General features: G+C 35.1%; 1 protein-coding gene across 1 annotated transcript in view; it reads right to left on the bottom strand.

The window, feature by feature from the left end:
• Positions 1–24,930, bottom strand: part of FYTTD1 (forty-two-three domain containing 1) — a 34,126-nt gene that overhangs the window by 4,645 nt on the left and 4,551 nt on the right. The window contains exons 2-7 of the mRNA XM_059064410.2: positions 24,338–24,466; positions 14,921–15,069; positions 8,613–8,725; positions 6,783–6,879; positions 6,315–6,376; positions 4,706–4,780 (exon numbers count right to left, since the gene is read on the bottom strand). Coding sequence (XP_058920393.1) covers positions 4,706–4,780; positions 6,315–6,376; positions 6,783–6,879; positions 8,613–8,725; positions 14,921–15,069; positions 24,338–24,466 — 625 coding nt within the window. The remainder of the gene's footprint in view (positions 1–4,705; positions 4,781–6,314; positions 6,377–6,782; positions 6,880–8,612; positions 8,726–14,920; positions 15,070–24,337; positions 24,467–24,930) is intronic.

The raw sequence follows: 24,930 nt of genomic DNA, 5'->3' as shown, positions 1-24,930 counted from the left end.
CATTTGTATTATTTTTTTTCTAATAGATTCCACATATAAGTGATATCATATAGTATTTGTCTTTCTCTGACTTATTTCCCTAAGCATAACATTCTCTAGGTCCATCCAGGTTGCTACAAACAACAGTATTTCATTCTTTTTTATGGCTAATATCCCATTGTGTACATATATACATACATACGTATATATACATATATATACATATATATATGTATATATATACCCACACACACCACATCTTCTTTATCCATTCATCTCTTGATGGATATTTAGGTTGCTTCCATGTCTTGACTACTGTAAATAGTGCTGTTATGAATATTGGGATGCACATATCTTTTTGATTTAGTGTTTTCATTTTTTCCAGCTATCTACCCAGGAGTGGAACTGCTGGATATGGTAGTTCTATTTTTAGTTTAGTTTTTTTTTTTTTAATTTATTTTATTTTTGGCTGCATCAGGTCTTAGTTGCAGCATGCGGGATCTTCACCACGGCACACGGGATCTTTTGTTGCAGTGTGCGGGCTTCTCTCTCTAGTTGTGGTGCGTGGGCTCCAGAGTGGGTGGGCTTTCTAGATGCGGTATGCGGGCTCTCTAGTCGTGGCTCACGTGCTCAGTAGTTGCAGTGCGCTCGGGCTTAGTTGCCCCACAGCGTGTGGGATCTTAGTTCCCTGACTAGGGATCGAACTCACGTCCCCTGCATTGGAAGGCAGATTCTTAACCACTGGCCCACCAGGGAAGTCCCTATTTTTAGTTTTTAAGAAACCTCTATACTGTTTTTCACAGTGGATGCACCAATTTACATTCTCACCAACAGTATCGCAACGGTTTCCTTTTCTGCACATCCTCTCCAACATTCGTTATTTGTAGACTTTTTGATGACAGCCATTCTGACAGGTGAAGTGATACCTCATTGTAGTTCTGATTCACATTTCTCTAACAATTAGCACTGTTGAGCATCTTTTCATGTGCCTGTTAGCCATCTGTATGCCTTCTTTGGAAAAATGTCTACTCAGGTTTTCTGCCCACCTTTTGATTGGATTGTTTGTTTTCTTGATATTGAGTTGTATGAACTATTTGTATATTTTGGATATTAACCTGTTGTCAGTCACATCATTTGCAAATATTTTCTTGCATTCTGTAGGTTGTCTTTTGATTTTGTTGATGGCTTCCTTTGCTATGCAAAAGCTTTTAAGTTTAATTAGGTCCCATTTGTTTATTTTTGTTCTTATTTCTTTGGGCTTGGAAGACTGATCCAAGAAAATACTACTATGATTTATGTCAGGGTGTTTTCCTTTTTTTCTATTCTAGGAGTTTTATTGTTTCATGTCTTACATTTAGGTCTTTAGATCATTATGAGTTTTTTTTTTTTAACATCTTTACTGGAATATAATTGCTTTACAATGGTGTGTTAGTTTCTGTGTTATAACAAAGTGAATCAGCTACACATATGCATATATCCCCTTATCTCCTCCCTCTTGCATCTCCCTCCCAGCCTCCCTATCCCACCCCTCTAGGTGGACACAAAGCACGGAGCTGATCTCCCTGTGCTATGCGGCTGCTTCCCACTAGCCATCTATTTTACATTTGGTAGTGTATGTATGTCCATGCCACTATCTCACTTCATCCCAGCTTAGCCTTCCCCCTCCCCGTCTTCTCCAGTCCATTCTCTAGGTCTGCATCTTTATTCCTATCCTGCCCCTAGGTTCTTCAGAACCCCCTTTTTTTTAAGATTCCATATATACGCGTTAGCATACGTTATTTGTTTTTCTCTTTCTGACTTACTTCACTCTGTATGACAGTCTCTAGGTCCAACCACCTCACTACAAGTAACTCAATTTCATTTCTTTTTATGGCTGAGTAATATTCCATTTTATGTATGTATGTGCCACATCTTCTTTATCCATTCATCTGTCGATGGACACTTAGGTTGCTTCCATGTCCTGGCTATTGTAAATAAAGCTGCAATGAACATTGTGGTACATGACTCTTTTTGAATTATGGTTTTCTCAGAGTATATGCCCAGTAGTGGGATTGCTGGGTCATATGGTAGTTCTATTTGTAGTTTTTTAAGGAACTGCCATACTGTTCTCCATAGTGGCTATAACAACTTACATTCCCACCAACAGTGCAAGAGGGTTTCCTTTTCTCCACACCCTCTCCAGCATTTATTGTTTGTAGATTTTTTGATGATGGTCATTCTGACTGGTGTGAGGTGATACCTCATTGTAGTTTTGATTTGCATTTCTCTAATAATTAGTGATCTTGAGCATCCTTTCATGTGTTTGTTGGCAATCTGTATATCTTCTTCGGAGAAATGTCTATTTAGGTCTTCTGGGCATTTTTGGATTGGGCTGTTTTTTTGATATTGAGCTGCATGAGCTGCTTGCATATTTTGGACATTAATCATTTGTCAGTTGCTTTGTTAGCAAATATTTTCTCCCATTCTAAGGGTTGTCTTTTCGTCTTGTTTATGGTTTCCTTTGCTGTGCAAAAGCTTTTAAGTTTAATTAGGTCCCATTTGTTTACTTTTGTTCTTATTTCTTTTGGCTTGGGAGATTGATCCAAGAAAATACTGCTATGATTTATGTCAGGGTGTTTCGCCTTTTTTCTCTTCTAGGAGTTTTATTGTTTCATGTCTTACATTTAGGTCTTTAGACCATCATGAGTTTATTTTTGTATATGGTGTGAGGGAATGTTCTAATTTCATTGTTTTACATGTGGCTGTCCAGTTTTCCCAGCACCACTTGTTGAAGAGACTGTCTTTTCTCCATTGCACTTTCTTACCTCCTTTGTCATAGATTAATGGACCATAGGTACATGCCTTTTATTTCTTTCTATTCTGATCCATTGATCTATGTGTCCTTTTTTGTGCCAATATCATGCTGTTTTGACTATTGTAGTATATAGTCTGAAGTCCAGTAGGGTCATATCTCCAGCTTTGTTCTTTTTTCCTCAGCAGTTGCTTTGATAATTTGTGGTCTTTCGGGGTTCCATATAAATTTTAAGATTGTTTGTTTTAGTTCTGTGAAAAATGTCCTGGGTATTTTGATAGGGATTGCATTAAAACTGTAGATTGCCTTCAGTAATATGGTCATTTTAATAATATTAATTCTTCCAATCCAAGAGCATGGGATTATCTTTCCATTTCTTTGAATAATCTTCAATTTCCTTCATCAACGTTTTATAGTTTTCAGCATATAGGTCCTTCACCTCCTTAAGTTTATTCCTAGGTATTTTTTAAATGCAATTTTAAATGGGATTTTTTTTCCTTTAACTTTCTCTTTCTGATTTTCATTATAGTGTATAGAAACACAACAGATTTCTGTATATTAATCTTGTATCCTGCAACCTTGATGAATTCAAAAAAAATACTTGGTTCTTGACTGACTAATCTGGAGATTAAAATTTATAAATCGCTCACAGAATACCTCTGTAAGTAGAACTAAAAACTTTTCAACAATTTGGAGGGATTGGTGATTTCCAAGTCTTGATCTTCTACTAAAATAAAGCAACCTCTAAAATCTTAGAGAATCATCCTAGGTTTTCATTTCAATAATTAAAATGGCTAGATAGTTAAAAACAAAACTCCATAAACCTAGAAAGTTGAAAAAAATTTTATTATTTTATTTTCTTTTTAAAATATGTTCATCACATCTCACAGAACTGACTTCATAACCTACTAATGGGCCACACACATAAAGTGAAAAATATCAACACAGAGATATTTTCCTCTTCCATGTTAGAAGCTTGAGTATGTCTGTATGAATTTCCAAGAAACTAGCCAATCTGCTAGACTACTGGCTGATACAGGACTTTCTTTAAATTTTAAGTATAGAGCTTAGATTTTTTCATTCCTGATACTTTTTGATGGGAAAAATTTAAGAGTGCCAGTTATGGTTTGGTCTATGGCTAGGTCAACTATCAGGTTGAATTTGATGATATGGTTTTAGAACTTTCTTGAAATGAATCCTTGACCTCCGGCCCTGTGCTTTAAGTCTCACATCTTGCCTGTCAAATCGGGGTTCAGTTCACCCCATCACCTAGGCAACATCACTTCTGGCTTCAACCTAGAAAGTTTATAATGCAATACATATAACAGAATGGTTAACTAAATTAAGCTCATCTAGATAAAAAAAATACATTATGAAGCCTTTAAAAAGAAGGTAGATCTGTATGTAATGAAAAGTAAAGAAGTCCAAAGCATACTGGGGGGAGGGGGAGAAGGGAGCAAGTATGCATGGTATTATCTCATTTATGATTATACACAAGAAATAGATGTACATAGTATGTTATATGGGCACCCAAATTTTTAAATAAATATATGAAATTGTTAAAAGTGATTACTTTGGGGCTATGGAACCAGGAATCGGGGAGCTTTTACTTTTAACTTTTTTTGTTATTTTTGATTTTTTTTGTTGTTTTTTTGGGGGTGCCATGCTGTGCAACTTGAGGGATCTTAGTTCTCCACCTGACCAAGGAATGAACCTGGGCCTCAGCAGTGAAAGCACCTGCCAAGCTCTAACCTCTGGACCACTAGGGAATCCCCTACCTTTAATTTTATATTATACTATTTCCACTTTATACTACAAGTATTACTTTTACCCTTGTCTCAGTTTATCCTAACGTGAACATCAGAGAAGTCAAATATTTTTCTATTATCTTATATACAGAAGTTATAATTTGTGCAAAATTTAAAAAAGACTTACACTGGGCACTGTACTGCTCCTGGATTATCAATGGATACAGTTAAAATTCCTCCATTTGTGGTGGAAGTCCGCCACCTAGTTTCAAAAAACCAAAAATTTCATTAAAGTGACAGTTTATGAATCCCATAGTGTATTCCACATTAAAACATACATTTTAAGGTAGTCATTACTTTTTCTTAGTTTTTTAGGAAATACAGACACCTGGGCCCCACCATGATATAATTAATCAGCATCTTGGGTGTTAAGAACTAGACACCTGAATTTATTAAATATTTTTCAGTGTAACAAATATATGCACATAAAAAAATCAAATAATACAGAAAGGCTTCTAATAAGAAACAACAGTCCTTTACCCCACTACTCTCCCTTTCTGCTCCCCAGAGGCAGCACTTTTAACCTTTCCTGTTTTTCCTGCTTGCTAGTTAGTTACCTCCAGTTCACTAAACAAAATGCATATGTAATACTATTCTTGCTGCTGTGGTAAGGATTTTCAGCTCAATACACTATCCTCTAATTTCTCTTCCTACCTCTAAATGTTTTGATGGCTATATCACTATTTTACTTCCATTATAACTTTAAATGTACTAAAATCTCTTTTTTTTAGTAGTGCCTCTTGACATTATCCCCTACCCACTTTGTATAAAAGGACAGTAGCATCTCTAATTCCTTCCCTCCACCTCTTCACCCATTTTGTACCTCTCACTTTTTATCAGCTTTACTTTTATATTTATGTTGGTCAAAATCTGACATTTATATCACACTGTTACCAAATTAAGTATTTTGTGCTTTGTTCTATAGATTGATTCTTAAAGTTCAAAACAAATAAGCTGCATTTACATTATTACAATTATGTAAATACTGTTTATTGAAGAAGCAAATAGGTCATGATTATTATTTCCTTCCTTTTGGTCTCCAATGCCTGACTCCTGTGCAAAAGAATATTGCCAGCGTCAAGTTCAAATAGTTGCCTTTCTGACACGCCAATTGCTCAAAATCATGCCCATTATAGATGGCATCATATCTGGACCATGATCATGTTTTATATGCTTTGTTTTCACAGAAGTAGCCATAATTTTAAATGATTTAATTTTAAAACCTGATCATATTGATGGAGTGTTACAACTCAACACTTGGGGAGTTCAATTCTAACAGACAAAAATATATTCTTGAAAAAAAACCTTCATGGGGTAAGGAGAAAAAAACAATATGTGAAAAGAAAACATCCTATTGTTTTTAAAAATCTATACATTTTCTAAAAGCGCTACTGGATTTTCTTCTATTTATTCCTTGAATTGGTTCAGTTGTATGAAAGTAGTTATAAAAAAATAAAGAGCTATTTCATTAAAAAGGAATAAACAGGCAAGAAAAAAAATTAAAATACAGAGTAATGTATTTGGTGCTAAAACTTATAACACTGACATGTGAAAATGAAAAAGGGTTTTGGGGAAAAAAACAATAAAAACAACATAGGATTTATTTATTTCAAGCTCAATGGTTAATTCACTTTGGGTCTCATTTAATTTCTTTTCGACTGGGGCACAAAGTAATTTGGGTCACTACTATTCTGGGAGTTTTGAAATGACATCTTGAAAAACAAATTGAAACTTACTGACGAGTTCTCTTTGCTACTACATCGTCTAGCAGTTGTTCTGAGTTCAACTGGGCCTGAACCTGAAGGGAAAAAAAAACAGTAGATCCCATAGAAAGCAGAGGATGTGAATCCAAAGAGCTACCCTGCTCTGTAACTTTATAACCCAGTGTGGTGTTTGAATGCAGGAGAGGGGTATGTGCCTATTCTGACAACACCTCTTTGTTTGGGTTTCTGTATCAGAACAAGTAGTAAAAACAAGTTTATTCCTAAATAACATGTTAAATTCTTATAAGACACTGCAACTGAGGACAACAAAAGAGAAAATAGAAAAAAAAAAAGGAATTAATCTAATGTCATGTTCTCCATATTCTAAACCCAAACCCTACCTCAATCATGGGCCATGTCTATGATTGAGGATTACTAAAGGTGGATGTTCAGGATCCTTTGTTTGGGTAAAAAGAAAACACTACCAAGGGTTTTTTATACCTTCAGGCCTCTCCTGAAAAGAAAAGTTGCCTGACGAGTGTCTTTCTGATGACTTAATTTATTTCCACTCCTGGTAAAATTGGCTGGAATGTTATTTCTGCAACAAAAACACATACACCATGAATAGTGTGAGCCACTTAACAACTTTCAAACATCTTGAAAAGATAAGCAAAAATATTTAAATTCAAAGGATGAAAATCTGAGGTACACTAAACACAAAGACTCTGAATTATACCCTTGTTTACATGAAGCTATTGAAATGTGATTTACAAATACCTCTCTCCGTAGCAGACTACATAACAATGTGGTTAATTCTGACCTAATTTACCTTACAAATATTCAACTGCCTAATATTCTGACATATAAGGTCTCTTCTGAAGACACTGAAATAACATTTTTAATGCTACTTTCTAAATTTGGTAAAAGACATAAATGTACAGATTTATTAACAGGATTAGTACAAAGAAAAGCACACCTAGGCACATCATGGTCAAACTGCTGAAAACCAAAAATGAAGAGAAAATCTTGAAATATAACATCTCCAATTTTCTCTCCTTCACTCAGAAACCTTCATATATTAATACTTACACTATTCCACTGTTTGCTCTCTCCTGCTTAGAACATTGTAATCTTAATTATATGTTTGACTTGACTTTCACCAATTCCTTTCTAGTTTCTATAGAAAGGTGGTAAAACATGAGAAAACAAATTTTCATTTCTGTCTACTTATTTATTTTTATAAATAAATGTTTAACAGGTCACCTAATCTTACCTCCAATCTTATAGAGGCTCAAATGCAAAATTTCCCTGCCAGCCCAATTAACATGGGCTCATTAATGGCTCATGTAATTGACAAGCTCTTATTTGAGAAGCTTCCCTTTTCCAAAAAAGTACTCCCAAATGATTCCCAAAAGAAAAAGAGATGACAGTTGAATAAAGCTGCAATTGTAGCCATTCCACTTATACAAAAACTTCACTTCAGGGTTTTTTTGCTTTGAATTATCTTCTATAAAAGATGAATAAAAGGCATCTGAAACTGAAATAATAAGAAAACTTCGCATCCTGTCAACTACTTTATCCTTACAGAGAACAGAATACCATAACGATAGGCCACAATTTTTAAGTTTTGTTATACTTTTTTTTTAAAATTTATTTGGTTGTGCCAGGTCTTAGTTGGGCAGGTGGACTCCTTAGCTGCAGCAGGCAGGCTCCTTAGTTGTGGCATGCAAACTCTTAGTTGTGGCATGCATATGGGATCTAGTTCCCTGACCAGGGATCAAACCTGGGCCCCCTGCATTGACAGCGTGGAGTCTTAACCACTGTGCCACCAGGGAAACCCTGTTATATCTTTTTAAAAGTAATAGAAAAATAATTTCAGCTTACGAAGCATTCATGCAAAATTCTTTCAGGTTTGCTTTTCCCACAAATAACATACACTGTTTTATTAAGAGCCATTTAGACTTTGTAACAAATTCAGCTTTCAGAAGTCTCAATTTTGAATAATTCTGAAGAGGTGTTTTTACCAAAACGATCGATCACCTTTTGCAATTTTACTCTATATGTCAAGAGAGAGAAAGACACAGAGTTATGCTTTTTTACAATGTTTACAGTCAGTTAAATTCATTAATAACACTGGTTCTAAGAGATACGGAAGCTATTACTGAATACTTCCATGTTGGATTTTCAAACAGACATCCCAAATATCTGTCTTGAAAATGACCAGATACCTACAAACATCACTGCAAATTCATTCCTTTGAACTCTCAGTGCAAGAAGTCCATCTTTATTTATGATGTATAACATAACATTGTCTTATATTTGAGTACTTACTTTCTATTTAACTGGTTAGGTCTCTTGAGAGCTGCAACTGGTTTTCTCTGTACTTCATTTTGTCTCAGAAGGTTTGCCTTCCTTTTTAACGCTGGAAAATATCGCTCTATATTCTTTCAGAAGGCAAGAAACTATGTTAATTAGATTGCTTTTTGCTCTATACCCTACTACAATAAACATTTCTGAGGCAGAATGGACAGGGACTGACCACTGCTTAGATGTACAGGTTGTACTAAAACAACTTGACTATTTCCTGTCTAAGTGACGAAAAAGATAACTACATTATACTTAAAATACTTGCAACAAAAGAAGAATTCAAAAAGAAGAATGAATTTTTTTCTATTTTGGTTATGTTCAGTTTGAGGTATTCTGAGGGATGCATAGGTGATGAGGAAACATGGCTCTGGAGCTCAAGAGAAGAATCCTCTAGAGAGCCAGAAATGTAAATTAGGGAATCTTTTATATAAATATGATTTTGATATCAAGTGAAGAGATAAGAAAGCCAAGATCCAAAACAAATGTGTGAGAAGGAAAAAGGGAGGTTGTGATAGCAAAGAAGTCTGAGTAGAAAAACAAGAATTAAGAAAATTCAATGTCATAGAAAATAAGCACATGAAATGTCCACTTTTTCTCCCTCTACATATATAAATTCAGTCCATCATTAAAGCCTAATTCAGATTTCCCATGAAGCCTTTTCTAAAGTCTCTGACAATATGGACTATATCTTTTATTTAATCTGGATTCTCTTATATTTTGAGAATCTGACAAGGGATTAATCTCAAAAATATACAAACAGCTCATGCAGCTCAATATCAAAGAAAATAACCCAATCAATAAATGGGGGGAAGATCTAAATAGACATTCTCCAAAGACATACAGATGGCCAAAAAGCACATGAAAAGATGCTCAACATGGCAAATTATTAGAGAAATGCAAATCAAAACTACAATGAGATATCACCTCAAATCAGTCAGAATGGCCATCATCAAAAAATCTACAAACAATGAATGCTGGAGTGGGTGTGGAGAAAAGGGAACCCTCCTGCACTGTTGGTGGGAATGTAAATTGATACAGCCACTATGGAGAACAGTATGGAGGTTCCTTAAAAAACTACAAATAGAACTACCATACAACCCAGCAATCCCACTACTGGGCATATACCCTGAGAAAACCATAATTCAAAAAGAGTCATGTATCAAAATGTTCACCGCAGCTCTATTTACAATAGCCAGGACATGGAAGCAACCTAAATGTCCATCGACAGATGAATGGATAAAGAAGATGTGGCACATATATACAATGGAATGTTACTCAGCCATATAAAGAAACAAAATTGAGCTATTTGTAGTGAGGTGGATGGACCTGGAGTCTGTCACACAGAGAGAAGTAAGTCAGAAGGAGAAAAACAAATACCATATGCTAACACACATATACGGAACCTAACAAAAAAAGAATGTCATAAAGAGCCTAGGGGTAGGACGGGAATAAAACACAGACCTACTAAAGCATGGACTTGAGGATATGGGGAGGGGGAAGGGTAAGCTGTGATGAAGTGAGAGAGTGGCATGGACATATATACACTACCAAATGTGGGGTGGATAGCTAGTGGGAAGCAACTGCATGGCACAGGGAGATCAGCTAGGTGGTTTGTGACCACCTAGAGGGGTGGGTGGGACAGGGAGGATGGGAGGGAGGGAGACACAAGAGGGAAGAGATATGGGAACACATGTATATGTATAACTGATTCATCTTGTTGTAAAGCGGAAACTAACACACCATTGTAAAGCAATTATATTCCAATAAAGATGTTAAAAAAATAAAAATACATATAGATGTTAAAAAAAAAAAAAAAAAGAGTCGTGCACCACAATGTTCACTGCAGCTCTATTTACAATAGCCAGGACATGGAAGCAACTTAAATGTCCACTGACAGAGGAATGGATAAAGAAGATGTGGTATATATATACAGTAGAATATTACTCAGTCATAAAAAGGAACGAAATAGTGCCATTTGCAGAGACATGGATAGACCCAGAGACTGTCAGACAGAGTGAAGTGAGTCAGAAAGAGAAAAACAAACATCGTATAATATCCCTTAAATGTGGAATCTAGAAGAATGGTACAGATGAACTTATCGGCAAAGCAGAAATAGAGTCACTGATGTAGAGAACAAACTTACGGTTACCAAGGAGGGGAAGGGGGGAATGGGATGAATTGGGAGATTGGGATTGACATATATATACCACTAAGTATAAAATAGATAACTAATGAGAACCTACTGTTTAGCACAGGCACCTCTACTCAATGATCTGTGGTGACCTAAACAGGAAGGAAATCTAAAAAACAGTGGAGATAGATATGTATACCTGTAACTGATTCACTTTCCTGTACAGCAGAAACTAACACAACATTGTAAAGCAACTATACTCCAATAAAAATTTTTAAAAATATATGAGAAGTATCCCATAAATATAGATTGACTAAAAACCACAAAAAATATGATAGTCTTCATTTTCATGAATGTTTGGAAAAGAAGTAAATGGAAGAATAAAGAATATTAAGAGTACAGAAGAAATGCTATGAAATCAGACTAATGATGGCCCATTCCGAGCTTTGTATTTTGTCTTTAATAAAAATACCAAGGCTCATTTTATAGGTAAATGTAAAAGTTCCTTCTATGATGCTTCTGCCACATGTTGTTTTCCTTCAAAATACCTGCCATATTATAATCATAGTTATTTGTGTGATAAATTATTTAATATTTATTTGAGTTCTCCATGAAGACAGGGATTTTTCTATTGAGTTACTGCAGAATCCCTTGCGTCTAGGACATACTGAGTATTCAGTCAACATGAATTAAATGATGAATACATGGACAAAAACTTTAACAATCCATTAATATATGGGGAATTTGTGTTCCATGAATCTAAGGTTTGTACATGTGTATAAAAGTGTTTACAAAAAATATCTAAGGACAAGTTTTTCTTACAGAATTTTGAGATAAAAAATTATTCCTTGAAGGAAAGAAATTAAGGTAGTTTATTTTTAATGCTATTTTATTAAGGTGATATTTACATACAATAAAATTTTAAATGTACAGTTTGATAAAGTTAGGTAATCACATGTAATCATGTAATCACATCATAATCAAGATATAAAACAGTACCCTCACCATTAAAAGTTTCCCTGTGCCCGCTTGCAGTCAATTTCCTTCCCCCACCTGACTCTAACCCTAGGCAATGACTGATCTGTGACTATAGTTTAGCCTTTTCTACAATTTCAAATAAACAGAATCATAGTACATAGTGCTTTGTGTTTGTGTTCTTTTCCTTAGTATGATGTTTTGAGATGTATCCACACTGTCTTGCACATTAACATTTATTCCTTTTTTATTGCTGAACAGAATTCCATAGTATGAAGATAAGGTATTTATAAACTGTCAAAATCAGACAAAAGATCAAAACTACCCATTAGCAGAAAATAACTGCTATATATGCAGCAACAACAAAATATTTTTAAGCTCACAGAAGTACTAAATGGTTTAGTATTATTAGTCAAGTTAAAAGTTCTACAAAACATAACATACCCTCAGTTTTAGGAAATTGTGAACCTAAAATAGAAAAGTTACAGTATTGACATTGACAAGGTTATATATTCCAATAGAAGAATCCTTTACGAACTTTTACTTGGCAGATATTTTAAGCTGACCTTCTCTAAACAAAAGAAAATTTATTCTTAGAGACAACCATTCCCCTCCAGGCACAGCCATTTGCTCTCTCAGTAAATACTAGTAATGTAAATGAGTATGCTATCTTTCCCACTTAGTAATTCACTTCATAGGTAAGAAAATGTACATTTTTATTGAAATAAAATCTCATTAATTCATATAAACTGTGGAAAGGAAGAGAAAAAGTAACAAAAAGTCCAATTATGGTCAGGACTTTTTTTTTAAGGTATAAAATTTCTAAGTATATGCAGCAATTCAAGAACAATTAACTTACTTAGGCAATTTGTTTAATGAATAGAAAAGGATGGTGTAAGTTACTTATACGTAAAAAGAAATTTTCTAAACTGCTAGAAAATGATCTGCTTCACAAGTACCACAGTCGATTCTGTTGAGACATTAATCTGTATTCAGGTTGAGAGAAAGTTTCTTAAGAAACAGCGAATTTCAAACCATACCTTTTCCAAAATCAAACTTTGAATAAAAGGATCTTACCATTCAGCACATTCTCTTTCAATTTTCACTATTTTTAAACAACTCAAAAAGACTACCACATGTGGTAACTTAAAATTTTTACTGGAGCAAGTTCTGTAATAAAGTTTTAGAGAATAGCTGCTGGTGATAGCAGAATTGAAAAGTTAAGGGGTGAAGACAGTTGTGGTTAACCAGAATACAGATACGATAATTTAAGAAATGAATGTCCTGAATTTTTGTATTATTTTCATAATCAGAGAAATGAAAGGGGTTAAAAAACAGCAGGGTGGAACATTAAATTCCTTGGCGGCTCAGACTTACTAAACATAAGAAGTTAAAGAAAAACCATTTGTGAAACTATTTTAAGTAATGCTTTATACAGCCAATTCAAAAATTACTCGAGATGTAATTAAAAATTCAGTTAAGATTTGAAAAGTAGTTAATTTATGGTGGATAAATAATTGTTACTCTAATTAAAAATATCAACTAGGGGAGATAGGTATCCACCAAAGAGAAATGAAAATTTGTGTCCATACAGATTTACAGGCAATGTTCACAGCAACATATTCACAATACCCAAAAAAGTGGAAAAAACCAAAATGTCGTCCATCAACTGGTGAATGGGTAAACAAAATATCCATACAATGAAATATTATTCACTAATAAAAAGACATGAAGTACTGAGACATGCTATAACATGACGAACCTCAAAAGTATTATGGCTAAATGCCAGCCCACATACTATTATATGATTCCATTTACAGGCATACCTCAGAGTTACTGGGGATTTGGTTCCAGACCACTGTAATAAAGCAAATATCGCAATAAAGTGAGTCACATGAATTTCTGGTTTCCCACTACATATAAAAATTTATATTTATGCTATACTGTAGTCTATTAAGTGTGCCACAACATTATGCCTAAAAAAACAACGTACATACCTTAATCTAAAAATACTTTATTGCTAAAAAAATGCTACCCATTATGTCAGCCTTCAGCGAGTTGTGATCTTTTTGCAATAGTACTATCAAAGATCACTGATCACCATAACAAATATAATGATGAAAGAGCTTGAAATATTGCAAGAATTACCAAAATGTGACACAGAGACACAAAGTGAGCAAATGCTGTTGGAACAACGGCACTAACAGACTTGCTCAGTGCAGGGCTGCCAAAAATCTTCAATTTGTAAAAAGACACAGTATCTGTGAAGCACAACAAAGTGAAGTACAATAAAACAAGGTATGCCTGTATATGAAATATGCCAGAAAGGCAAATTTATAAAATATCTACAGCAAGTAGATTAGTGGTTGCCTGGGGCATATCACAGGGTATGACTGTGAATGGACTTGAGATTTCTTTTTAGGGTGATAGAAATGTTCTAAAATTAATTATTGTGATGATCGTTCAACTCTATAAATTTTCTAAAATTCACAGAATTGTACACTTAAAACAAATGAATTTTATAGTATAAAATTATATATCAATAACCTGTTAAAAACTGCAGACACACACTATCCCATTTAAAACTGTACACACACACACAGAGGGAAAGTTAAGAACCTGTAAAAACAAATTTTATATTTGAGAATGTGGAAGTTTAGGTATTCTTCATGAATGACAATAATTTGTATTTAATTACTGAATTTTTTATATAAGCCCCAAAGTACTATATTTTAAAAACCCCAAATATTCAAATAAAATGCTCTCTCAAGCTCATGCACAGAAATATTAGTACGAATAAAGGAAAAGGGTTTCTTTTTTTTTATTTGAAGTATGGTTGATTTACATCTTGTGTTCATTTCAGGTGTAGAGCAAAGTGATTCCGTCATAAATATATATATATTTCAGACTATTTTCCATTATAGGTTATTATAAGATGCTGAATATAGTTCCCTGTGATAATACAGTAAATCCTTGTTGCTTATCTATTTTACGTATAGTAGTTTGTATCTGTCAATCCCATACTCCTAATTTATCCCTCCCTTCTCCCCATCCCCTTTGGTAACTGTAAGTTTGTTTCCTATGTCTGTCGAGTCTGTTTCTGTTTTGAATACAGATTCATTTGTAAGGAAAAGAGTTTCTGACTCAGGATTAGCCATCATCCTACCTTGTCACTTAGAGGTGGTCGATTCATAGGACTAATTCCTTTTCGAATTCCAGTTGCTTTCCTAGCTGCAAGGCCAGTGATAACTCCATAAGGACGTCTCTTTCCAGGCATCACTCTTCCTCTACGGCTCAGACTATTCTTACCAAAACCTGTAGGAGATGAGGAAAAACAAAAAATCAATCTAAGACTGCAATTGAGTGGCACACAGGTCACAGGATATTCTATTTCTTAAGTAGGGTAGAGGATATGAGAGTTTTTTTCATTTACTATTATTCATATAATATTTCTTATATTATTATTATTTTACTATTTATATACACTTCTTTAAAATTACATAAAATATTTCATTTTTAAAGAGGCAATAAGCTGCATTGGAAAGGGTTCTGCTGCTGTAATGGACTGCAAAGGACTAGAGGATTCTCACATTTCCCCCCAGCTATGCTCTCTTTGGCATTACTTTCTCAACAAACAGAACAGTCTCAACTTTCCCTGTGCAGCATGGTAGCCAGTAACCACATGTGGTTATTGAGTACTTGAAATATGACTAGTCTGAGTTGAGATGTAACAAAAGAATGTATAATATTTCATTAATAATTTTATATTAATCATATGTTAGAATGATATTTTAGATGTACTGGGTTAAATAAAATATATTATTAATATGTGGCTCACATTTTATTTGTTGGATGGCACTGATCCAGAGTGGAATCACTATCTCATCTCCTATTTTCTTACGATGTTGCAATCTGGCTTCTTTGTTTTCAGTCTCATTATATTCAAACTGCTTTTGCTAAAGTCTGCAGTAAACTCCAATGGATATATATTTTAATCTCTGCAGCATATGACATGACTGACTTTGCTTTTCCATTATGTATCTTACCTATTTAAATACTTATTTTCTAATTACAAAAAAGTAAACATGCTCAGTACAGAAATCTTAAAAACATATAAAGTACAAATAAGAATATAAAAGCCACCACCATTAGCCCACCACTTAGAGATAACAACTACTAACATTTTATATTTTTCTAGTCTTTTACTTGTATACATACATTTCAAATTAACACTTTCAGTTTCAACTGTTTTTAAGCAACTCAAAAGACTATCACATGAGGTAATTCACAATTTTGTAGTACCATGTGCCCAGAAAATGGACTGAGTCAATCTTCCAGCAACCACATTTCACTACTCCATATACTACTTTGTAGTCTACATTAACACTGTATTGTGAATATTAATCCTATGTCTTTAATATTCATACTAATCATTTTAGTTACTTCTAGTGTTACACTATTATAAATAACATTGCAATAACACTACAGATAACATTTTTATACACATCCATGATATTTCCTCAATATATAAATTTCCAAAGATCAAAATACTGTATCAAAGAGTAAAGCAGGGCTTCCCTGGTGGCGCAGTGGTTGAGAATCCGGCTGCCGATGCAGGGGACACGGGTTCGTGCCCCGGTCCGGGAAGATCCCACGTGCCGCCGAGCGGCTGGGCCCGTGAGCCATGGCCGCTGAGCCTGCGCGTCCGGAGCCTGTGCTCCGCAACGGGAGAGGCCACAACAGTGAGAGGCCCGCGTACGGAAAAAAAAAAAAAAGAGTAAAGCAAATTCTAAAGGATTTTGATTCATATTGTAAAAAATCCCCTCCAGAACAACTATATTTATTTATATTCCCAGGAACATAAGGGTGCCACTTTTTCCATATCATTGACAACTTTGAGTATTATTCATTTTAATCTTTATCACTTAGCTTTTGAGATTAAAAAAAACTTGTATTTGGTAGTTTACTAGTAATAATGAACACTTTCCATGGGTTTTTTGACTATCTGTATTCTTCCATTCACAAACTATCATGTTCATAAATCAGTTTTCAAGGGTCAAGTTCTAATTTCCTTTGATGCTTTGATAGAAGAATTACTTTAAATTTATAATTAATTTATCAAGAATTGACATTTTACAATATTTAGGAACACATTATGTCTTTCCACTTATTCAAGTCTTCTTTTGTCACTAAATTGGCTCAGTAAAGTTTCAAGCTTTTCCTCCCATAGGTCCTGCACATTTCTTATTAAGCTTATTACTAGGTATTTTATACATTTGTTGTCAATCACAAAAAAAGATCCCTTATCTATTAATAATCTTCATATTGTCATTCCTGGGATTACAGGAAGCTACTGAGGTTTTAATTAATAACTTTTAATCAGTCATTCCCCTGAATTCACTTATTAGTTCTAATAGTTTTTCAAATTATTTTCTTGGGATTTCTGAGTGACAATCATATTACCCACAAATGATACTATCTTCTTCCTTCCAGTATTTTTTTTTAAAACACCCTTTTTAAAAAAATAATTAATTAATTAATTTTATTTATTTTTAGCTGTGTTGGGTCTTCGCTGCTGTGCACTGGCCTTCTCTAGCTGCGGCAAGCAGGGCCACTCTTCATCGCGGTGCGCAGGCCTCTCACTATCGTGGCCTCTCTTGTTGCGGAGCACAGGCTCCAGACGCGCAGGCTCAGTAGTTGTGGTGCACGGGCCTAGCCGCTCCACGGCATGTGGGATCCTCCCAGACCAGGGCTCAAACCCGTGTCCCCCGCATTGGCAGACAGACTCTCAACCACTGCGCCACCAGGGAAGCCCACCTTCCAATAATTATACCTCAAATTATTTTACTTCTTAATTGCAATGGCCAGAAATTCCAGAGAACTATGCTAAGTAACAATTGTGATATTGGGCATGCTTATCTTAATTCTAATTTGGGGGGGAATGTCTTTAGAATGCAATCCTGTATAATACTATACACCTGCAATGTGGGTAACAGGTCTACCAACCTGCTTCATAGTCAAACTAACCAAAGTTAAAATAGTTTACCATAGGATTTCTCAGGACTGTGTGTGATGAATCTCTTAAGCCATAATCATGTATATGTCACTGTCGAATTTATCTAATTCCATAATGCTTTTTTGTGGTGTACCTACTTTGAGACCAGAATTCAACTAGACAGTTAGAAAAACCTGTTATGTTATGATGGTTGAACCATTTACCAATTTCCTGCCTTTCACCTCCCAATTCACTCTTTCCTGTCCCGCTTCTGTTACTGGAACATTTCTCTTACCAGCTGGCACGATGTTAAGCTTTGTCAGCAGAGGGCACTGGAGGAACTCTAGAAGAAGAAGGAGCTTTTCTCCCAAGTTCCAGTGTGCACCTCAAGCTTGCTCCTGTGGCATAGGACACCCAGTGGCACTCATTATCTCTCCCCTGAAAGCTGAGACTATGGTGAGGCAAGAGACACGCCTAGGACATAAAATCTGAGAATGAGTGAAACCTTAAATTTTAGGCCCTCGGTATCTATCTAGATATAGTCCTAGGCATCACTCTAATTCTGGCCCTGCTCATCCTCCAGTGAATTAAAGCTACATCACCCCTATAGATCACTTCCCAGTGAATTCCACCAGCATGGCAACTCAGTGTGATAGGGAGTTCTTATAGATTTGTTCCCTTTTTGGGTGCTCTGCCTCAGTACTAAAGGTGCTGATTTTATTACTTTTATAATCAGCAAAAAAGCAATAAAGATACAATTTTTTAAAATATTAGGATCAAATTATTGCTGCTCTATGTGTGATTCCCTTCTAGAATTGCAACCAAATGAAGATTAAGCATGTTGGGGAAAGCTGTATATTCAAATTAAATCTACAAATACTTGCTATTTTTATTTGTATTAAATAATGAAGCAGCTACCACTGTGCTAGGCACTGTTCTGAGTACCTTAATTTAAATGAGCACTTGATGAAATTGATGCTAACATCTCAATTTTGCAAGTGAGCAAAGCGAGGTGAAGAACAGTGACTACCCAGAGGGCACAGTTAGAAAATGGCAGAGCCATGATCTAAGTGCAAGTTTGTGTGGCTCGAAAAGTTGAACATTTTCCAAACTGTTATATATAAAAATTAAAGAATAATAAAAGGCAGAATATAATATATGGTACATTTCCAAAGAGAAAAACACAGCTATGACAGAAAAAGCAGGCTCTGAGCTAGGTATTACAAAACAGGCAAGATGTGAATAGGGAGAGAGGCATAAAGTGACAAGTACAAAGACATGGGCAACCACAGTGATTTGAGAGACAGTCTAGAGAAGAGGATAAGAAGTGAATGGAAAACTACAATGAGGTATCACCTCACACCAGTCAGAATGGCCATCATCAAAAAATCTACAAACAATGAATGCTGGAGCGGGTGTGGAGAAAAGGGAACCCTCTTGCACTGTTGGTGGGAATGTAAATTGATACAGCCACTATGGAGAACAGTATGAAGGTTCCTTAAAAAACTAAAACTAAAACTACCATATGACCCAGCAATCCCACTACTGGGCATATACCCTGAGAAAACCATAATTCAAAAAGAGTCATGAAAAAAAAAAAAAAAAAAGAGTCATGTACCACATTGTTCACTGCAGCTCTATTTACAATAGCCAGGACATGGAAGCAACCTATGTGTACATCGACAGATGGATGAATAAAGAAGATATGGCACGTATATACAATGGAATATTACTCAGCCATAAAAAGAAACGAAACTGAGTTATTTGTAGTGAGGTGGATGGACCTAGAGTCTGTCATACAGAGTGAAGTAAGTCAGAAAGAGAAAAACAAATACTGTATGCTAACACATATATACGGAATTTTTTTTTAAATGGTCATGAAGAACCCAGGGGCAGGATGGAAATAAAGACGCAGACCTACTAGAGAATGGACTTGAGGATATGGGGAGGGGGAAGGTTAAGCTGGGACAAAGTGAGAGAGTGGCATGGACATATATACACTACCAAATGTAAAACCGATAGCTAGTGGGAAGCAGCCGCATAGCACAGGGAGATCAGCTCCATGGTTTGTGACCACCTAGAGGGGTGGGATAGGGAGGGTGGGAGGGAGGGAGACACAAGAGGGAAGAGATACAGGGATATATGTATATGCATAGCTGATTCACTTTGTTATAAAGCAGAAACTAACACACCATTGTAAACCAATTATACGCCAATAAAGACAAAAAAAAAAAAGACTATACTTGAAAGGGAACTGGGTGGGGGGGAGATCACCGAATTCATGATCAGATTGTATCAGTCTAGAAGCAGTATCTTATACTGAATGGAAGAAGAGAGAGAAGGCAGTGAAACCATTTCAGATGCTATCGCAACACTCAAACACAACGTGATAAAGGACTGGGAAAGGAACAAAGAAATTTGAACTATTCCAAAAGAATGAATGAATTACTAGCACAAAGAGAAAGTTTAAAGAGGGGAGGAATCCATTATTATACCAAAGTTTGAGGTGTAGATGAGACAGACTCATGAGAAAATCTCATTAACAAGAATAAAAGGGGAGGGAGAGGGAAGGATTGGGAGTTTGGGATTAGCAGATACAAACTAGTATATATATAGGATGGATAAACAACAAGGTCCTACTGTATAGCACAGGGAACTATATTCAATATCCTATAATAAACCATAATGGAAAGAATATGAAAAAGAATTTATACATCTATAACTGAGTCACTTTGCTATACAGAAGCAATTAACACAACGTTGTAAATCAACTATACTTCAATAAAATTTTTAAAAAAAACAAGAATAAAAGGAGACAAGTATGGGATAGAATTCTATTCCTGGGTCCTTTCTATTTCTGACTGTTACAGTCATTGTTCCCATACTCATCACCCGTTCTACCATCTTTTACTTCTTTCTTTCCAGTGGCTACTTATCCTCTACATTCTAACAAGCCTAGATCATCCCTTCCTCCTTCCTCCTTTTCTATCTTTGAACAAACTTCACTAGCTGTATCTCAGTTTTAGCAATGGTTGTATTTTTCACCCTGTCATTATCATGTTTCATGCAATAGTCTTTTCTTGGTTTCCATCCATTTAGCCCCTTTAGAAAGTTCTCGTCTTTCTAGAGTACCTTCATTCTCATTACTTCAATTACTACCTCTATGAAGGTCCTTTCACGTTTTCAGCTCCACTAGAGCAGCAGTTTAACACTACAAGCCATGTATGAGAAGGACATATGGAGCTTAAAAAAAAACCACAAAAAAACCCAGGCCCTACTTCTGGAGATTCTGGTTCAGTAGCAATGGAGATGCCAGAGCATCAGTCTAATTTATAAAGCTCCACAGATGCAACCAATGTTGAGAACAACTAAAACTAGACACAGGAATTTTCATCTTTTCTTTGAATTGTTAGCCCAATCCCTTCATGAATTTCTTTCACACACACATCAAGCTGCCTATAATTTCTGTAGTCTGATCACTTACACAAAGATTTGAGGGATTTTCTGGGAAATATCATATCACAGAGTATATGCAATCATATTACTGGCTCCTTTCAAAGCAGCATACAACTATTTCTCTGTCTTTTCTACCTCTAAAAGAAATAGCATTCTCAAACTTTTTGGTCTCAGGACCTCTTTATACTCTTAAAAATTATTGAGGACCCCAAAGAGTGTTTGTTTCTGGCATTTCTGATATATAGGATTTATGTTTACTGCTATTTACCACACTATAAATTTATAGTGTGGTAAATATACTCTTTATACTCTTACAAATTATTGAGGACCCCAAAGAGTTTTTGTTTCTGGTATTTCTGATATATAGGGTTTATGATTACTGCTATTTACCACAATATAAATGAAAACTAAGATATTTTAAAACTATTTATTATTTTATTAAAACAACAATAAACTCACAACATGTAGGGCAAATAACATTTTTAATGAAAAATAACTACTGTATTCCTAACCAAACAAAAATATCTAATAGGAAGAGTAGCATTGATTTGCATTTTTGCAAATCTCTTCAGTGTGTGGCTTAATAGGAGATAGCTAGATTCTCATTTCTGCTTCTGCTTCCCATCTGTTTTAGTTATCACATGTCATGTAGACTTCAGAAAGTCCACTGTACATTCGTGAGAGAATAAGACTGAAAACACAATGCCTTAGTATTATTATAGAAATAGTTTTGACCATGTGAACCCCTTGAGTTTTGGGGATTCCCCAGGATCTCTGGACAGCACTTTGAGAACTGCTGTTGTATAGTATTCCAACCCTGAAAGAAATTTAGGTTGTTTGTATAAGTATGTATTGAATGACTAAATTATATTTCAGGTACAGAATTAGGAAGACTTTATTCACCTATTTGTTCAGCCATCAAAAATAAATTATTGAGGGACTCCTCTGGTGGTCCAGCAATTAAAGCTCTACACTCCCAATGCAAGGGGCCCAGGTTCGACTCCTGATCAAGGAAACTAGATCTCGCATGCCACAACTACAAGCCCGCATGCCACGACTAAAGATCCTGCACACGGCAAAGAAGATCCCACATGCCGCAACTAAGAACCAGCGCAGCCAAGCAAATAAATAAATAATTTAAAAATAAATAAATAAATAAATAAATGAGTATTTGCTAAGGGCTCTCTGTGCTACTTATTCCCTTACCTCAAGCAAACATCCTCACTGTCATTATAACATGGAAATCTGAACTTTTCCAAACCAATTAGAGATTAAGAAAATCCCATACCTCTCTGAACATTCAGTGACAGCAGCAGCTATTCTATTTTAGGCCCTGACACATGTAAGAGGAGAACATACAAGCCCAATTTCAATCTTAGAAGATCCTAAGCTGCCGCTGGGTATCATTTAACTCAAGGCTTAGATTATAACCCCTGTAAAAGGAAAGCTTTTCTGATCCTACATGAATCAGACCCTATTTCACCTTATCCATTAAATCACCAATTTTCTTAGGACAAAATCCCTATCTAAAATCCTGTAGTACAATCAGAATTTCTCTTATATTTCTCAACTCTATGTTTTCTACCTTATCTCTGTTACCAGAAATTCCTTGAAGTAAGAGTGCATCTTTACATATCCTGACAACCTAGTCAGTTCAGAGCATTTAACAAGTATTTAACAAACGATTAGCATAAATAAATATATTTCTGGCTTCTATGAACTCTAAAGTTATTTTAAAACAAATCATATATAAAATATGGTATGTGAGTAACATTTATAAGAAACCTTTAAATATAAATCACTGGAATTAAATATTAATTTTCTATAGCTAAATACCTATTACAAGATTTACGTACTTGGATTCAGCTATCCAAGAAATTACTAGGGAAGAATAAATTCTTCTGCAAGGTCTAATCTTAGTTACAGGCATATGTTGAGGATATGTTAGCATATTAGCTGTTAAACATAGGATTAATTATGTTCAACCTATTGGAGATTATTTTCTACGTTTTTTAACATATAGGATAAAAGTCAACTTAGGAATTAGTTTATCAAACATTTTTTCACATGTATAAAAAAGATCTAGAGTTTAAAAAATCTGAACAAATGTTTACTGTGTGTGTGTGTGTGTGTGTGTGTGTGTGTGTGGTACACGGGCCTCTCCTGTTGTGGAGCACAGGCTCCGGACGCACAGGCTCAGCGGCCATGGCTCACGGGCCTAGCTGCTCCACGGCATGTGGGATCTTCCCAGACTGGGGCACGAACACGTGTCCCCTGCATCGGCAGGCGGACTCTCAACCACTGCGCCATCAGGGAAGCCCTAAACAAATGTTTATTCTAAAATGCTGATGTAAATGCTAAAAAAGTTAATGAGTCACATATAATTAATAGTATTCAGTTACTGCCTTAAGTCCATTTTGGAACAAAATGTTATAAGTAAATAAGCTTCTAGATTACCAAAAATAACTTTATATGTAGAGTTCCAAGATCATTAGACCATATCTAAAGCATTCAATTCTGTGTTAACTCTGGAGGATTTAACAAATCCTAAAGGTCCTGGATGATAAGATAAATAATCTAGAGGTCATTTTCTATGCGGAATGGTAGTCTCCACATATTTATAAAAGGTTTTCATATAGAAACCTGTTTCCTATAACTCTATAGAATTAACAGGAAGGCATGATTTAATTCAAATTAAGAGAATTTTCTAGTAAACAGTGCTGTCTCCAATAATGGAATAAGTTATGTTGTGAGGTGGTATGCTCTTTCACCGAATATACTTAAGCTGGAGTTACACAGTCATCCATCAGACAAACCTCTAACTGTGAAGGAGATTAAGACTTCATGATATGTAAGATCCTTTATAAATCTATAGTCCTAAATATAATAAAGACTTTATATACTGAGGTTACTTTAAAATGACTTAATGTTTTTAAGAAATAGTGTTATCACCTATTTAAGGAAACCTGAATTTTTACCAGATTGAGATTAAACAAAACCCTGAGAGAAGGAAAAATACAAATCACAAAGGGTACTGATATACTTCCTCCATGCTTTAAGTATGTATCAAAGGTAGTATACTATGAACCCACAAATAATGGCTCTTTATTAAAGCTTACTTGCAAAACTTACCAGAATTCTGTTGAATTCCCCATCTTACTCTCATCCTGAATTGCCGGGCACCACTTTGCTGGAGTCTTCTATTTAGTCTTGGGAAATTCTGTTTCTTTCCTTCCTTTCGATTCAATTTGATGATATCATCTGTGATAGATGAAATGTGATGATTACCTTCATTTTAACTTAATGACTCAATCACTCAGTCTCATTTCCTAGTTAATAGATTTCCTACGTCCCTAACTTCTTTTCTACTTTGAAAGCACTTTGATAAGAGGATAATAATGATATGAACATAAAAGCTCAAATCAGCCAATATATTTGGAGCAATGAACAATGGTTTTGTAGGAAAAGTTCAAGTCAATAGCCCAAAGCACAGCTACCAACTAATGAAGATTTCTGTTATTCATAGTATTTCTTTCCCTAATAAATATAAATAAGCAAAAACCTGTTTACAAAAATTACTCATACTTACTTTCCATAATCACAGAAGTCTCCAGTTTTTAAAGATGACCACCTTTCAATAAAACCACTGGCAGTCAAAAAATAAATCATTCAAAGACTAAATTTCTAAGTTCACCTCAATTCAGCAAATATTTATTGAGTATATA

Source organism: Kogia breviceps, chromosome 5 (genome assembly GCF_026419965.1).
Source record: "Kogia breviceps isolate mKogBre1 chromosome 5, mKogBre1 haplotype 1, whole genome shotgun sequence".
Taxonomy (NCBI): domain Eukaryota; kingdom Metazoa; phylum Chordata; class Mammalia; order Artiodactyla; family Physeteridae; genus Kogia; species Kogia breviceps.
Note: the sequence above shows the minus strand (reverse complement) of the source record. Positions and strands in the feature narration are given on the sequence as shown.